Raw genomic sequence first — 18,147 nt, 5'->3', positions numbered from 1 at the left:
CGCCATCAAGCAGTGGGTTTAATTTTCTAGGTCAGACGTCTACAAAAGGATTATTATTTATTCATATTATAATTAGCTGGAGATGTTTAACCTTAAACATTTTAAAAGTTCCCCTGAGATATTAAGTAAATTTAACAACACATTTACTTTTTCAGCTTACGTAAATAAAATATTTATTGCTTTTGGTGATCAATTAATTTGTATTTTTTTCACACTTTGATTATCAGCTTTTAATCAAAATATAAATTATTTTCTGTTCTTTTGTGAACCACCAGGTGTCCTGTTTGGGGAAATCCAGTTAAAATCTTGAGCAGAGGTGTCAAACCCAATTCATGGAGGGCCGGAGCCCTGTATAGTTTTGTCCCAACACTGCTGAGGCACACATACCATGTAGTTTTCAAACAAGCCTGAAGGACTTGATTAGTTGGATCAGGTGTTTTTAATTAGGTTTGAATGTAATTCTGCTGGGCTCTGGCCCTCCAGGAACTGAGTTTGACGTCCCTGCTCTAGAGTCTAGATTGAGTTGTAGTTGTAGTATGTACAAGCTATTTTCTTGCGAAAGGCTACAGCAGTGTGTGAATGCAGGAAACGGGCATCTAGAGACAGTTTGAAACTGTGTGGTCATTCAGTATTGCAGCAGTGGTTGGTGATCGTTTGTCCTCAGTGTTACTACAGTATTGCCATTTAGATGTGCAGCAGAAGTGCAGTTTTTGATTTATTGCTTTGCCACACTTTTACTAGTTTTTGGCTGTCCCTTGTGCTATTTTGTAATGTTCATGCTTAATTTGCTCATGTGCTTATTTCTAATGCTGGGTACACACCAAAATATTTTTTTACATCTTATAAGATTTTAAAAATGTGATAGACCACACACATAAGGATAAAAAAATCCTAGTTTTGTTGTGGTGTGCCATGATGTGACAAAGACAGCAAACCACACACAAACAGATTTTCAAACAGAGTCTCGAATGTGAAAAAAGAAATCTTGCAAAATCTCGCAAGACTTCAGAATAAGCATTGCAGACGATATGCAGGAAGAAATTGCAATGATAGTGTTTGGAATGATTTTCACAGAAAATTCACGGGAAAAAAATAAAAGGGTTTGGGTGTAGTCATGGGGATGGTCTGTACAAGTAAAATGATATTGTTTTGTTTCACGTGATAATCTTCAGATCGTGCATGCGTTTGTCCTCGGAGTTCCCTCCACACATCGGGATTTCTGATTATAAATATTAAACATGTTGACATTTTTTACGATTCGCGATCGGGACGGCTCCAACTTTCTTCTGATCAAGCTTGGACACTCTTAACACACCTAACACCAAGGGAAAATCTGATAAGATAATCTGTAGAACCATCAAGATCAGGCACGTGCACACATAGACATCAAAGGGGGCTTGAGCACCTGCCCTTTTTATTCCTGGAGAGAAAGTGCCCTTTTTTCTGGGGTGCTTTTTTTTTTTTTTTTTTTTGAAAAAATAATGTATATTCCTGTTTGCGCACAGCTTCCCTGTCAAACAAATATATTTATTGAAGAATAGTATATCTAAATATCAGGTCAGGAGTTCTGAAGCGCTCATTGAGCTGATGATACTGCACATGTGTGATTCAGTTTGAAGCAGACTGACTCACAGCTCGTCTGAAAAGAACTGGTTCTTTTGGTGAATGATTCTGAATTGATTCTGTGCTTATGTTATAAGCGCCGGTAAACTGAAGGCTTGAATTAAGGACAGTCATCGCTAATGACATTACATCGAGCGCAAAAGAACCGGTGAACCGTTTTTTTTTCAACTGGTTTATTTGATCGAATTGTCCGAAAGAACCGCGGTTCACTTGAGCACCTGCTCCTTTGCCCCAAAAGTGCCCTTTTGTCAAAGCAAAATTTCCTCTATTTTTTTTTTTTGTAATAACATACCCTTTTGTCAACGCCCAATCATTATATTATTACAATTTATTAATAATAATTTAGTCGTAAATAAAATGACCAATATGATGACCTTTCACCTGACCGGGAAAATTCCTCAGGCCGCACGCGCATTTTTAATTGTATATTTTCAGAACCGTGGCAGCTGGTAAGTGGTGTTTCATTCTCAGCGAAGTGATTTTGATGTTTATTTACTTATTATTATTTTACAAGAACGATGTGATGTGAGAACATGCAGATATGTTGCTGTGTGTAGCCTGTAGTGTAAAAGTAACACTAACGTTAGCTGTTTGAGGGAGAAAAGTTTCACAGGCATCGAAGGGTCTGGTCTTTTTTATGTTATTTGACTAAACTTTTATTATATTACAGTACTTATTTATTTTTTAACACGTTGAGTGCCTTAAAAATAATTATCACAACACTGGTTAGGCTTATTCAGGTTTTCTCATTCTCTGAATTACCATTATAAAAATAAAAACAATTCAGGAATTAATTATATAATTATATTTTAAATGTGACGCAAATATATATTTTTTCTACAATAGCAACAGTGCTTTCAACAGCAAGACCACTTTAGCCTGTAAACTCAATAATATCTCTCTGGAAATAAATGTAAAAATATCAGTGTCAATAAAAAATGCATAATATACCTGACATCAAAGTGCAGTATGAAGGAGATGAATAACAAATGTAGCCTGTCATTTGTTTACATTGCAAAGGTGTTCAATTTTAGACAATAACAACTACAACAGTAATAATAATATTAATCACTATATTCCAGTGGATCAGTTTTTTTATGTTTTGTATCAATATTTAAGGTGGACTTATTGATTAGGTGCAAGAATAGTAGTGATGGTTAAAATAATAGATTAATGCTGAAACAGAGAAGAAACAGCCATCAGGTTGGGACAATTTAAGACATTTCAGTTTCTAATCCCAGAGCTATTATTATTTTAAACTTAAAATTGTCTTCTCTATTGTTTCTTTGCATCAAAGCATTTGCTGCTGTATCAATAACCATCCATATCGATACATGAATCCGCAAGGAATGCATCACAATATATTGCTGTATTGATATTTTGAACAGCGCCTTTTAAAGCCTTGTTCCATGTGCCCCTTTTACACTTTGAGCACCTGCCCCTCCAAAGGTCTCTGCACGGCCCTGATCAAGATAATCGGGACATGGCTAGGATTGTCGGAAGGGGGGAAATCGGACCAAAATCAGCCCGATTATCTTTTGGTGTGTACCCAGCATTAATTGCAAACACTAAAATGAACCAGCTGCGGTTTTGTTTTCTGAGTGTCTGTTTTAGCAAACATTAATTCAGGACAGATGGTGTATGAACGATATCAGTAAAACCAACAGAGTTAAATCAGCACTGCTTAGAGTATGTTTAGTCCCACCCTAAACAGTGTTAAATTAAAACAGCTATTGTAGGATTTGGAATGTGAGTTATCAATAAAATACTGTGGAAGGGATCACTTGCACTGGTAGTCCAGTCAGACTCAATCGACAACAGTTTTTTCTTTGAGGACTTAACTTTACCATGGAGCATGTAATAGGTTTGGTCTGTATAAAGATAACAAATACAATAAGGTGAATAATACAGATTTCAAACCCAACAAGTTAACATTACTAGCAATATTACTGAAAATAAGTGAAATGCTACAGCTCAATGGATTGGCATATTAGCATCTGAATAGGTAATTTTACCACATAATCTTCATTAACACACTTATACTTGCAATTCACAATAAACAGATTAACTAAAAACAGTCTATCTCAATGTAGAACATGAGAACAGTAGAAATAAAGCAATTGTAAAATATCATGGTATATATGCATAACGTGCATGTAAACAAACGCTGGTTATGCACGCACAATCAATAGAAAATGATTATCATATCTGCAAATACCGGCAAGATTCCAACTTAATCTCAATATTAAGCATAATTTAACAAGAACAACTCACTTACAGGATGCATGCACACATATCATGCTTTTATTGGATCGGCTCATGTTTTTTTTGTTCAACTTTGCTGCGCAATGATAAAATGGCAACAAGTCTTAAAGGGGCAAGACATCTTAAGAGGATCAAGCTGTTTGTATAACCATATTCTCATCATATAGTGCTAACGTCACTACTTTTTAACAACACATGCATTGCTGTAAAAAGACATCTAACACAAGCGTCAAGGGTCAAGAGCCCAACTAAAGCAAACACTGATCTCCATGATGGTGGCATCATTTTAACCAATAAAACATCAACATTTACATCTCTGATAATTCTCACTTCTGCATTCATCAGACAGAAATAAAGTCAGTCTGGTTATTAATAAGTGGAGATGGAGATTTAATGTATTTTATTTCAGTTGATTTCATCAAAGTCTGTGTCTGAAGTCAGTTGTAGTAGTTCTTGTGTTTCTCTTTTCTTCAGTGATTCTGTTTGTTAACAGCAGCTGTTCATCACTAATTCTCAATCAGCACTTAATTAATCACTTAATTATCTCATTAGCTTTCACCGTGATTCAGCGCTACTTCAACTCTATGTATTAGAGTGGGACCAAATACACTCTGGGGATTTCACATTACTGAGACATGTGATATCAAGATCTGTGTGAAAAATAAAGAATCAGAAATTAATAAATAAATAAACAGTTTGTCTCTTCATGTTAATGTTTTGGACACAGATGTTCAGAAAACGACATCATCACCTGCTTCTGTTTTCAACACTTCTACATCTACCATCACATCAGAGTCTCCTAACACGTTAAAAGGTGCTTGTGTGCTAAAAAATAAACATATGATCTGATATTGAGCTCAGATTAACCAGATTTGTGAGTTATTTCCATTATTTCCTATAATCTGTTTTCAGGTTTATATCTGATTATCTCTCTGGTTCTGGTTCTTCTGGTTCTGATCATCATTGGTGTCTTGTTACTGGTTCTTTATAAGAAGCATCAGTCTCGAGGTAAAACTCCTTTAGAAACAGAAACTCACATTTATATCAGGTTTCAAATTTATTTTAGTTTTCACTATGAATCTTTTGCCACCTAATGGCTACAGCTACAAAATACAGATATTTGATGATGTGTGAAAACATTTCAAATATATATCAGTTTTGAACTGTAAAATAATAATGTTATTAATTTAGACTCTTTTCTTTAGCAGGCGGTGATTCATCATCTCAGACTGGAGCAGAAAAACATGAAGTGGTTTGTATAAAACAATATGTTGAATAAATATTAGTCTTCCATAACAGAACTGTAAATAATTTATCTGTCTCTCTGCAGGTTTCAAACACTGGCTGTGATTATGAGGAGATTAAAGACTCTCACAAACAGTTACCCACAAACCCCTCTGTTTCTCCTGACTGTGTTTATGCCACAGCTCAGTTACCCACAAACCCTTCTGTTTCTCCTGACTGTGTTTACGCTACAGTTCAGAAAGACACTGGTGACTCTCAGATCTTCATCACATCTGCTGAGGATCTGAATTACTCCGTTGTGAATTTCCAGAAGAAAGCAGACTGTCCTGAAGGTGTCAGATTGAGGAATAATCAGGATTACAGTGAATACGCTGCTGTCAATCATCTCACTGACTGATGAGCTTGATGGCACCATATGAGCTTAAATCTAGAATTTCTGAACCTCTCTTGTATAGAATGTCTAGTTATTATCTGTCAGAGCAATGTAAATATAAGAGTATGAACTATTTGTGTGACATGCATGTGAAATATGAGCAAGCTATAGCGAACTGTTTAATCATAATGAAAAACCATTAGCGGTCAACTTTTTTTTTCAAAAAACTATTAATATATGATATTAATACATTCTATAATGTTACATATTAAATATATGACAATAGAAATATTACAAAACAAATTATGGTGGTTAATCCTGAGATATTTTTAATTATGTTTCTCTTTGGTTTCGGCTTTTAGTGAGTTTTTGTTTAGTGTCCCAAAGAGCAGACAAAGAAATGTCCAAGATCTGACAAGTCAAGTCACCTTTATTTATAAAGCGCTTTAAACAAAAAAAATTGTGTCAAAGCAACTGAACAACATTCATTAGGAAAACAGTGTGTCAATAATTCAAAATGACAGTTAAAGGCAGTTCATCATCGAATTCAGTTATGACATCTCAGTTCAGTTTAAATAGTTTCATTCATTTGCTATCAAGTCAACCATATCGTTGTAGATGAAGTGGCCCCGACTATCCACCTCGGCCTGTAATATATCTGCATTTCGTTTGCTCTCTTTGGCCACCAGCAGAGGTGGATACTCCAGGGGTCAGAAAGTAAAAGTCCGGCCATATGTTTATTCCACCCATGAACTCAGCAGCTGATTTCACCAGAGGAACACTTACTGTTAACAATCAACATCACTGAAGAAAAGAGAAACACAAGAACTACAACTGACTTTAAGCACAGCCTTTGATGAAATCAGTTGGAAGGAAAATAAAAAAAATAACTTTATCACCATAATTGTGGAGAGTATTTGCTTAATTTGGGCTCTTGAACCATTTAACAGTTTTGATAAATTTGCTTTAAGCAAATGCACTGCTGTTACACAGCAGACATTTGTGCAATGCAGAGACAAACTAGCAGGTAACATATGCTTTTGATGACTCTATGATCTTGATTCAAGTTTATTATTCTTAAAAAAAAACTTCAATTCTCAGTTTAATTCTTGCTTCAATATTAAGAAAAAAAAAACTCTCTAGGATTATGCATTTAGCATATGATCCTCAACAGTGGTGACAAATTATTATTCTTACTGCAGTGCATTATGGGAGTTTTCATGTATTGCAACATGAAGCATTTAGTTGATTGTCACTATTGCAGAGATTCATATGCTGGTTCTTGATATATGTGTGTATCTAAAAAAACACTGGAGTTCAAATTTTTGTATGTGTTGCACAGATTTAAAATCTATTCTCTGTAAATGCTGTAGTACAATTTTTGTGTGCTGTAGTTTCACTGGGACGATTATTAAAAATCTAAACTTATGAAAAAACACGTTATTTTGAATATAATAACACCAGCTCATTGTGCCTATATGTTTACTGTATATCTCTCATCTATCATCTCTACAACACCACATATAAGGCTACAGAGAGAGATCTAGCACAACAAATCAAAGGTCAAGAGCACAACTAATTCAAACACTGATGGTGGCATAATTTTAACCAATAAAACATTGACATCTGATCCTCTGTAATTCTCAGTAACAGCAGGTGTTTATCACTAATGCACAACCATCATTTAATTAGTCACTTAATTATCTCATTAACTTTAACTCTTTGAGGACTTGGGATTTGACTTGATACTTGTTTGTGACTTGCAGACTTTAGAAGACTTCTGCATCAATATAGAAATAGAACAAAAAGATGCAGTAGATTTCCATCTAGTTCCACAAAACGTTTATATTTTGAGCTTTATTATTCTGTTTGTCTGAGTTTTAGTTCCACATGTCTGTATCTTGAGTTAGTTTTAATCATTTTGGGTTTTGATAAGGGAGACAATACAGCCAATCTCCTGAGGTATTTGTAACCCTGCATTTAACTGAGCAAAGTCAAAACATCAGTGATCATATAGGTCCTTCTAAAAAAATCAGCATATTGTGATAAAGTTCATTATTTTCCATAATGTAATTATCAAAATTTAACTTTCATATATTTTAGATTCATTGCACACCAACTGAAATATTTCAGGTCTTTTATTGTTTTAATACTGATGATTTTGGCATACAGCTCTTGAAAACCCAAAATTCCTATCTCAAAAGATTAGCATATAATTAAAAGGTTCTCTAAACGAGCTATTAACCTAATCATCTGAATCAACTAATTAACTCTAAACACCTGCAAAAGATTCCTGAGGCTTTTAAAAACTCCGAGCCTGGTTCATTACTCAAAACCTGTATGTTTTGACCTTCCAAAATGTGGAAGTGAAACTGGACTGCAAGGCTCATCTGGTATTTTTGGATAGATAGGAGACATATGACCAATGTTTTTATATCTATTTGAGGCGTGGCTGAAGTTTAGTCACAAGGTTTATTGTTTTGGAGGGCTATAAGAGAGACTCAATCCCCTCCCCTGGAAGACTGAGTTCAGTCTAGTCTATGCTAGCTGAACTCCGTTTTTCATCTTTACCTTCTCTTGTATTCTGGGCTCACTGAATACTTTGAACTTCTTACAGGTTTTATTCAAATCAGATACCTTGACTTGTAATGTTTGATTTTTGATATATCTATATACCTTCTATTATTGTTCTAACAGTTTGATTACCTTTAGTTAGGGGTGTAACTGTACGCAAAAATCACGGTTCGGTACGTACCTCGGTTTTAAAGTCACGGTTCGGTTCATTTTCGGTACAGTAAGGGAAAGAAATGCAAAGATTAAACTGCAGGTTGTTTATTACTATGCACTTTTTTAACATACTGTTTAATAAAATATATATAAAATAAAAAAATAATTAGAACTAAAATACTGCTGCAAAGTTCTCCACTAAATAAAATACTCTCAGTCTCAAACCAATCCCAGCTTGTAGGCCTGCTTCACCAGAACCGAGCCGTGCCTGCTGCTGTAGGTGACAGAGGGACACCGCCGACAGACCAGGCTCTTGTCTTCATGACAACAATATCTATACTTCATGTTGAGCAAAAATATAAAGCCTACTGATAAAGGACACCATCAACAGTATTGATGGCAAAATAGACTACGTATGTTTGACAGGTGCAATATTTGAAAATCTATAATAATTCATTTATTTTTTAAATTACATTTATATCTGAATTTATGTCAACCTATAGACTTTCAAACATCAAAGTGTCATGAATTAATATGTATTTGTGTACAAAATGACATATAAACATATTTTCCTATTCTATTTTGCCTGGAAACGCTTCCAACACGCGTGTCGCGTGAAAAATAGGCGTTGGTTCAATTTCTAGCATGCACGAGTTTTACGCGCAGCTCGAGCCGCGCCTGAGATGTGCGTTTCACGCAGGCAGTCTGCAAGTTCTAACCTGTTAACATAGGAGCCGCACGCAGCTGAGACGCTTGCGCCACGCATCCAGTGTGTCGCCGGTCTTAGAATCAGCTGCAGGGTGGGATTTGCGCTGAACGCGGAGACTTCCGCCATTGTTGGTTTGGAAACACGAAAATGTACTTATTTTCCACGCACAAAATATTGCATTCCGTCATTCGGTACACACGTGCACCGAACCGAAAGCCCTGTACCAAAACGGTCCGGTACGAATACACGTACCGTTACTCCCCTACTAATCGTAGATGAGTAAAATCCATCATATATGGACTGGTTTTAAAACTATATCAATTTTGGAATTGTATTCTTTATATTTGAAGCTGATTTTAATACTTAATAATCTGTTTGCAAGAGATAATCTGTTGTCTTACTTCCTATATTCTTTGAATAAATTTGCATACTAAATACCACCACACCGTCTGACCAGGATTGAAGTCTTTTTTGCATCACCCTGAAAGTTACTTTCATTTTTGGAATCCAGAGCTGTTTTCTCTGTTTGCTTATCCTCCATATCCGGGTATGTGCTTTCTGGAATACCCCCCAGGAACAGGGTTGGTCCCACTACTTTAACACTCACAAACTGAATGCTGGAGATTTTAATGTGTGCATTTATGGGATTAAAGATCATCTCACACAGGCATTTACAGATGCATGAAAAATCATAATGAATAAACTAATAAAACCACTTAACAGAAAATCTACTGCCATGTGGTGGAGCTCCAAATGGATAATGATAATTGATTTATTGTTTTATTGTTTATGTTACTGGAATGAGCGTTACAGTCTTAATTGCACGTATCGACATTTTTATGTCATAGCATCATAAAGAAGTTTAAGATAAATTTAGTGCTGTTTGTCCTTGTTTGTACAATGTATCTCTGTGAAGAAGCAGCAGGTTACCAGAAGTCAGACACATATTGCTTTCACTTTGAGACACTAGACAGGCGATGATGATTTGTAACCATAGAAACAAACAAAACATAATCAGAAACCAAGGAAACTGAAACTGAAGATAACAGAACAGACTATAAAATAGAGTCCACATAGCAGAACATAACTGTGACAGTAAGACATTTAATTGTTTAAATGGTGATTACTTGGTGATTACATTTACTTGGGATCTAGATATTGTATATTCATATTCAATTTCATATGTTCAGATATTCATATAACAAAATATATACAAATTAAAACCTAAATAGCGACATAGTGGTGTACTTACATAAAGTATGATGTAAAGTTCACTTAAAGAAAACTTATGAGTATACTTGCAGTATAAAACTACTAAACTAGTAGTTTACTGAGGCTATAATTCAAAGTGTACAATGTATTTAATTAGTAAACTATCAGTATACCTATAAGTTCACTTTTAGTATAATTGCAGTACAAACTACAAACATAGAGGTAAACTAGTAGTGTGCTCAAAGTTTGCTACTTTTACTTGTAAGTGTACTGTACTTTTACTTGTAAGACAACGGATGAGGAGATTTCGCTCAAGAGCAATTGATGACATCGCTGAGAAGAAAATATTTAAGTGTAGGTATTATTGTTTTTTTATGACCTAGATGTACATTTTTCCAGTTGTTACCTACAGTTTATACAAACATTATGGTCATCGACCAGTGATTGATATCTCAAACATAATAATAGCGGTTAGATGTTGGATTTTGGTTGAAAATGAAAATCGGGTTGACGTCTAAATCCAACGACTGTTTGACGTCAAGCTCCAATGTTGGGCAGATGCTGAATTTTGACTGGAATACACAACCCCTCCCCCCCCAAAAAAAAAACAAAAAACATAAAAAAATGGTGAAATGCATGGCAGTACACGTATTACGAGCTTCACTTATTACTAACCAGTTTGACTTTATTTCTGTCAGACGTCTACAGAAGTTATTTTTGAGAATTAACAGAGGTTTAGATGTTGATGTTTTATTTGAAAATGTTTGGTCACCATTATTGTGATCAGTGTTTGCTTTAGTTGGGTAGTTTGACTCTTGGCTTAGTGTGTTTGTGGTTCCTGAAATAGTGTTTACCAAAACACATAATTTGTTATAAAAGGAGCCATAAACAAAGATAAGGTGATATAGTTTTCATCATCATGAAGAAAAATGATTGAGGAAAATTATTTTTATCGTCATTGATCCAAAGTGGTTATTTATTATTACTGAACAATATTCAAGAGAAAATATTTCTTCCCTCAGATCAGACATTCTGAATTTTTATTTTTAAATACATTTTGGGAGAAAAAGCTTTCGAGACACATAGAAATCAATAATCAGTATATGAATCTCAACAATGGTGACATTCTCCATGCAGCAATGCATGCTGGGAGCCACCATAGTATAAAACGCATGGCTCCCAGCATGCATTGCTGCATGAAGCATGTCACCATTGTTGAGATTCATACGCTGATTGTTGATCTCTGTGTGTGTCACCATAGGTTAAGTTTTTTGAGCTCATGGGTTTGTAATATGAATGTACTAATGGAACAACATAATTGTTAGATTTAAAAACGTCAGCAAATCAGGTTATTTCATGATGATTATAAAACCATTAACAGGTAACAGCCATCACTTGATCTCATGTCACTTTAGCTTTCTTTAATGTTGCAAATGTGCTCGAGATACAAACTGTCACAATAGCCAAAACATATAATAAGTGTTAAGAGCTCAACTAATGGAAACACTAATCGCATGTATGGTGTTTAACTGTTATGCTGTTATGGAAATTAAACACATTAGAGTTAAACCTCTGTTAATTTTAAATAAGAGCTTTTGTAGACGTCTGACAGAAATAAAGTCAGTCTGGTTAGTAATACGTGAAGCTGGTAACGCTGTTTGTGGAGTTGTTTAATCCTCCTCTGCTGAGATCTTGAGATATTTAATGTGCTGCCATGCATTTCACCCATTTTTGCAGTGTGGTGCTTATTCCAACCAAAACTCATCGTCTGTCTGATGTCGGAGTTTGACATCAAACAAAGTTGGGTTTAGACGTCATTTTTCAATTTTCAACCAAAATAAGACGTCTGACTGACGTTGGACTAGTTGGAGTCCAGCGTCTTCCTGACGTCACATTGATGTACTGTGCCTGCTGGGTGGTGTTTCTTTTTCTTCTTCACTTGTGTATTTTTGAAAATGTTGTACAGAAGATGCATACTAGCACCCTCTACCATAAAACAATGAAAACACAGATTCTAGGAGTATGGCTCAAATATATTTAGACTTTTTGTAAGTATAAGTCAAGTATACTTAAAGGTAATTTTAAGTATATTTCTGAGAAGTATATAAAGAGCATTTCTGAGAAGTACATAAAAAGTAAACTAAAAGTATACTTTCCTATTTTTAATAGAAGTATACTTATAGCACACTTGAATAAACTTATTTTCGTAAGGGATCCTACTATTAGAGTATTGCAAGCTAGCTGGGAAAAGGAAAGGGTGCCAAAGTTTAGTTTTGGACGGATAGGAGATGAGGCAGCTAGAGATTAGGGAGTGAGAGAAAACAGTTCTGCCCAAGTGAAGATTGGCCTGACTTTCCAGTATAGAAGACTGAAATTATGTAAGTTGACTTTAAATTACATCAAATCAAAACAGTAAATAGTAGTTTAGACCTTGTAGCTTAGACAGATATGTGCATGATAATTATAGAGACTATATTCAAATGTATACAGGTTGGTCGAAAGATCTTGGAACAAGAAGGACTGTATCAGCCATTTTTTATAGATAATCAAGCAGGTGAGGAAAGCAAATCACCACAGATGATCTGAATGTGTTTACAGTTGAGTTATATGCTATCATGATGGAATTAGAATGGATAAGAAAGGAGGACAAAATAATTCAAGTTTTAATTGGAAGTGATTCATTGTCAGCACTGTACAGTCTCAGGTATGTCCAATAGCCATCAGAACCTGTTATATGCAATATTGACAATATAGACAAAAGTAAAGGAAAAATGTAATGACATTCGACTGATCGGGACTCCAGCTCATATATGGATTTTGGGCAATGAGAGAGTGGATAAATTAGCTAAACAAGCAATTAAATAAGAGAATACTAAAGTAAATATAAAGATCTGAAGCCATGAGAGAATGGCAACATCAGTTTGACAGAGAAGCTAAAGGAAGACATTTTTATGCCATTCAAAATAAAGTTTGGTACAGAGAGGAATTGGGCAGGGACTAGGGGAGAAGTAATAGTGATGACAAGAGAATAGGACACAGTGATTCAAATAGTACATTACACATTATAGGGAAACATCCTACTGTTTGTCTTTTTTTTTTTTTTTTTGAAAATTGTCAGACATTGGGATAATAGAACATTTTTGGAACACTTTTAATTTGCTATTAAAGGTTAGTTAAATTTAAGATATGAAGAGCATAGGATAAATATTCAGGAATAATTAAGGAAAGATGGGTTGGCAGAGACATATATTAAAGGGGGGGTGAAATGCTATTGCTATTTTTTACACTGTTAAAGAGTTGGATTCCCATGCTAAACATGGACAAAGTTTCAAAAATTAAGTTGTACATTTGAAGGAGTATTTTTGTTCCCAAAATACTCCTTCCGGTTTGTTACAAGTTTCGGAAAGTTTTTTTTCGAGTATGGCTCTGTGTCGTTAGATGGAGCGGAATTTCCTTATATGGGTCCTGACGCACTTCTGCCGGAAGAGCGCGCGCTCCCGTATAGCGAGGCTGAGCAGCACAGACATTTCACTGATCAGAGCGATTCACTGATCAGAGCGAGAGCGTCGCGAAAAGTCACAAAAGAAGTGTGTTTTTGGTTGCCAGGGCAAGACAACCCTGCACAGATTACCAAAAAAAAAAAAAAAACAGCATTAAGGGACCAGTGGATGGAGTTTATTTTTACAGAGCATCAACGGAGTTGTGCAAGTGTTTTTGTTTGTTCCCTGCATTTCGAAGATGCTTGTTCACAAGGCCCAGTTTGACGACGGATTTGCGTATCGTTTATTTCTTAAGGATGATGCAATCCCAAGGAAAAAAGGTCACGATCGTGTGTTGGAACCGCAGGCGGTGAGTAAAACTGCTTCAAATATCTCTGCCTCCTTGTTAGTGTGTCCCCTCCCATGCCAGAGACCCGGGTTCGAGCCCCACTCGGAGCGAGTCATTGCTGCTGCTGCTCTCCTTCGGTTTCAGCCTCGGGATCTGATTCTGGATCATAAATAAACGGCTGAATCTGACTGCAAGCCATGGTTTGTTTTGGATGATGGGTTTTCCCTCACGGTAATGTCACAGCTTCCAAACGCTCTCAACGCAAAAGCCTATTCGCGCTCGTGATTCTTTAGCTCCGCCCACACGTCACGCCTCCAGTCGGTCGTGTTTTTCCGGCAAAAATCGGTACAGACTATCTTTCTCTTATGAATATAATAAAACTAAAGACTTTTTGGATTTATGAAGGATGCAGTACTACTCTATATGTACTCAAGATTAACAGGATATTGAGTGAAAACGAGCATTTCACCCCCCCCCCCCCTTTAAAGATATACTGCAAAGTGGAGTGATTAGACAAAGCAAGAAAATTATTTGTAATTTCTTAATAAGAACGGGTTTGATTAGGAATATATTACAGAGGAAAACAAGCAGGAGGAAGTAAACTGGAATAACATTGCTGGAGAATAATCCAAAAGATGGCAGTAATGCAACACTCTTGGATGCAAGCGCCATTAAAACTCAAAGAAGAAGAAGAAGAAGAAGAAGAAGAAGAAGAAGAAGAAGAATTCTGAGGCCCAGAAAACCCCGGAGCACGAGCTGATCACCTGTGTGTTGTGTGTGCTTAGAAACATGCAGTGCAAACAGAATTAATGAAGGGATCAAGCCATATTGTGCTTTCGGTTTTAGTTTGTTTGACAGATAGAGTACTGTGATCCAAGTTTTAGGATGCAGCCAGAGTATGTTGCTAGTTAAGCCTCAAGACATTCTCAACAGAGAGACAAATAATGAGCAGGGGCAGAGTGGCCATCTGGAGGTTCTGGAGAAGTCCAGAATAGCCATCCATCCATTGGCTGTCGGCCTGCTGGTTCATCATCAAAGAAAAAGTGTCAGATAAAGTGACGCTGACAGCCGACAAAAGGGGGACAAAAGATCAATTTTAAAATATATGAAATGTAAGTATTGTAAAGATTGCTTTCAGTTTATAATGTCAATGCCATCTCCAACTAGGAGAGGTTCCCAGCTGCTCGCCATATTAATTTCAGTATAGTAGGACATGCACTCTAATGTAAACAGGTTCAAGTGGATACTTATATGTTTGGGGTTGTTTGGAAATCTGTTATTTAAACCGCCATCTCATTACTACGCACAAACAGCGAGGATGCCAGAGTTGCACTTGCCTCAAATTGCCTCAAAAAATGCATAGTCAACAAAATATTATTATTTTTTTTTCAAAATGCATGACAGAACCGTTTGTTCATAGGGTTTCCGCGGGTCCTTAAAAACACTTAAATTAAATTGTTTCAATTTAAGGCCATGTAACATTCTGCTCTTTCTATAGATTTCAAGTATTTTAGTTCATACAGTAATATATTTATTTAAATCCCCTACTGAAAAAAAGAAAAGAAAAAGAAAACCACATTATTTGTAATGGTGTTACTGGATATAATGACCAGATAATTTTATTTGTTTTACTGGAAACTGTAGTGGTTACTGTTGGTCTCTGCTTTTAATTTGTCGCTTTGTGTTGGTGGCTTTTGTTAAAACCACTAAATCCTAATGTATATCCTAATGTAACACACTACATGATACAATTATTTAATGGTTTTAATGGTTAAAAGTTGATGGTTTGTAGTGGTATTTGTAATGGAAATCATTCAAATTTCAGTGATGTTTTCTAATGATTTTGTTAGCAGGGTCACAATGGGTCTTGTGGTGTTATTTGCCATAAATGTGACAGGAATGCTGTAATATTGTCTATTTTGGAGAAAATCCAGGGCAGTTTTTCACTCCCAGTGTGTCTGTGATGACGAGTCCCTGTGGAAATGGATGCTGAGGAGGATGCGGATTCTTTCTTCTTCTTTTGTTCAATGGTCATTTACATGTTTAGTGCATATCGCCACCTAATTGATGGTTGTGAGATCATTTTTCTTTTTTCAGTTTAATCTCTAATCCCTGAAAAAAAAAATATTGTTTGATGCTAATTATATATTGTCATATCAGATATGTATTTTTATTATAGAAATACGTTATAGAAAATGCAGATCCATGTGTGAGATGATAATATAAAATGTAATATATATATATATATATATAAAATGTATGTAATATTGTGTGCAATCGGTCACGCCCCCTGGACTCTGGTCAGCAGGTCACACGTACGCTGATAGTTCTGAAGAGAACAGAGAGCAAGTTGCATAGAAACAAACAAAACATAATCAGCAACCAAGGAAACTGAAACTAAACAGAGCAGAGAAACAGAAATTGAAGATAAAAGAACTGACTATAAAAGAGACCACATAGCAGAACATAACTGTGACAGTAAGACATTGAATTGTTTAAATGGTGATTAGTGCTCCATTTACTTTGGATTTAGATATTGTATATCACATTCAAATTCATGATCATAAGATTTGAAATAATGAAGACGTCTTAAAACGATGACAATAAAGAATCTGAAATAAGCTAACTGGTTGATTTAATTTAGTCAAACTACTTTAAGCATGCATATAATGATTTTATTTTAGCTTTGTTTAAGCATAAATAATTACCAGTAACTCATAATTAATTTATGATGGTTTTTTCACAACAATGAATGTAATACTAAGATACATCTGTGAACAATGTGAAATTATCTTGTTATAGAGGATTTTAAGCATCACCTAATGATGCACAGATATCAGTCCTCTACATACAAAACATTATGGTGACACTGAACAACAAAAATGATCAACTCTGAACATTATTCCAGAATCACAAACTGCTAAAAGTGAACCAAAAATAAAATAAAAAGTACACTATAAAAATATGACAACATAGGGTTTCACATTAACAGATATAAAATAGGATAAAATAAGATTAATATTAAGATTTAATATTTTTTTCTACCAGAATGAACAAATTTTTATATGTTATAGTTATATGTTATATACGCTGAAAGAACTTGTACAGCCAATTTGACTGTTCTTAATTTAAGGCAAATGAACTGCAGTTGAAATACTGCATGTGGATTATTATTATTATTATTATTATTATTTTATTATTATTTTATTTATTTATATATTTTTTTGCAGTGTATCAAAAGAGCATTAGCTATTCATGCTGCATTGCATGCTGATACACAGTTTTTGTTTTGGTTAAATGCATTCTGAGAGTGAAATCTGAGGGAAAGAGGTTCAAGATTCAAGGCTCGAGAAAATACATGTTTTTTTATGTTTTTATTGCTGCTGTCTGAATGTGATCTGAGTCGGACAGTCTGAGACAGGCTCTCGTTAAGATGTAAGATACATGTAAGAGCAAAAGACATGAGATGAAACATCTTTATGATGACATGTTGCAAAAATGTTTTATACATTTGCATTTAACACTTGGTTCAGAGGTTAAATCGAGACAGTAATGCCCAAAATACATAAAAAAAAAAAAAAAATGCATGAGTGATTCTCTTTATCCTTTTTGAGCCCAAACACAAGGGTCAAGGGCTTTCTGTATTAACAGGTTTTTGTTGAACTTATTTAAAGCAATCTTTTATATGAATCTGTAAAATGTTTCATGTAGTTGTGCTTCTGCTCCTCGTTTCTGTTCTTGTTTCTCTTTTCTGCAGTGATTCTGTTCATTAACAGCAGCTGTTCATCACTAATGTTCAATCATCACTTAATTACCTCATTAACTCTAGCACTGCTTCAGTGATTCTATAAAACTCTGTAGTGCTTTACATAAACACTCAGTAGTGTTTATTTAACAGAGGATTCTTCACTTTTCAGGTGTAAACACTTTCAAAGGTGTTTATTGGGGAAACACTGACAGTGTTAATTTTTCACTAATGTACTATTTACAACATTTAAATTTTGCTGTATACAGTTTTAAATGTTTTAAATCTTTAAATCAATGTTCTATTTTGTTCATTCTGGACTTCTGGCTGCAAATATGTTTGTACAGATAACATGGTCTTTATTAGCAGGAGGATGTTCCTTTCCGCTGGATCTGTAACCCGTCCTGAACGCTGCATCGC

The 18,147-nt window shown here is 35.1% G+C and overlaps 2 protein-coding genes across 9 annotated transcripts in view; one reads left to right on the top strand and one right to left on the bottom strand.

Annotated features, from left to right (window-relative positions):
• Positions 1 to 6,904, top strand: part of LOC127949492 (polymeric immunoglobulin receptor) — a 60,880-nt gene extending 53,976 nt beyond the window's left edge. For all 8 annotated transcript variants that reach the window (XM_052546856.1, XM_052546852.1, XM_052546850.1 and 5 more), the window contains 4 exons: positions 4,616 to 4,702; positions 4,801 to 4,896; positions 5,094 to 5,140; positions 5,219 to 6,904. In XM_052546856.1, coding sequence (XP_052402816.1) covers positions 4,616 to 4,702; positions 4,801 to 4,896; positions 5,094 to 5,140; positions 5,219 to 5,530 — 542 coding nt within the window. In that variant the 3' untranslated portion in view covers positions 5,531 to 6,904. The remainder of the gene's footprint in view (positions 1 to 4,615; positions 4,703 to 4,800; positions 4,897 to 5,093; positions 5,141 to 5,218) is intronic.
• The window catches only part of LOC127949439 (B-cell receptor CD22-like), a 336,416-nt gene that overhangs the window by 299,949 nt on the left and 18,320 nt on the right, over positions 1 to 18,147 (bottom strand). The window lies entirely within an intron of this gene.

This window comes from Carassius gibelio, chromosome B1, assembly GCF_023724105.1.
Source record: "Carassius gibelio isolate Cgi1373 ecotype wild population from Czech Republic chromosome B1, carGib1.2-hapl.c, whole genome shotgun sequence".
NCBI lineage: Eukaryota > Metazoa > Chordata > Actinopteri > Cypriniformes > Cyprinidae > Carassius > Carassius gibelio.
Note: the sequence above shows the minus strand (reverse complement) of the source record. Positions and strands in the feature narration are given on the sequence as shown.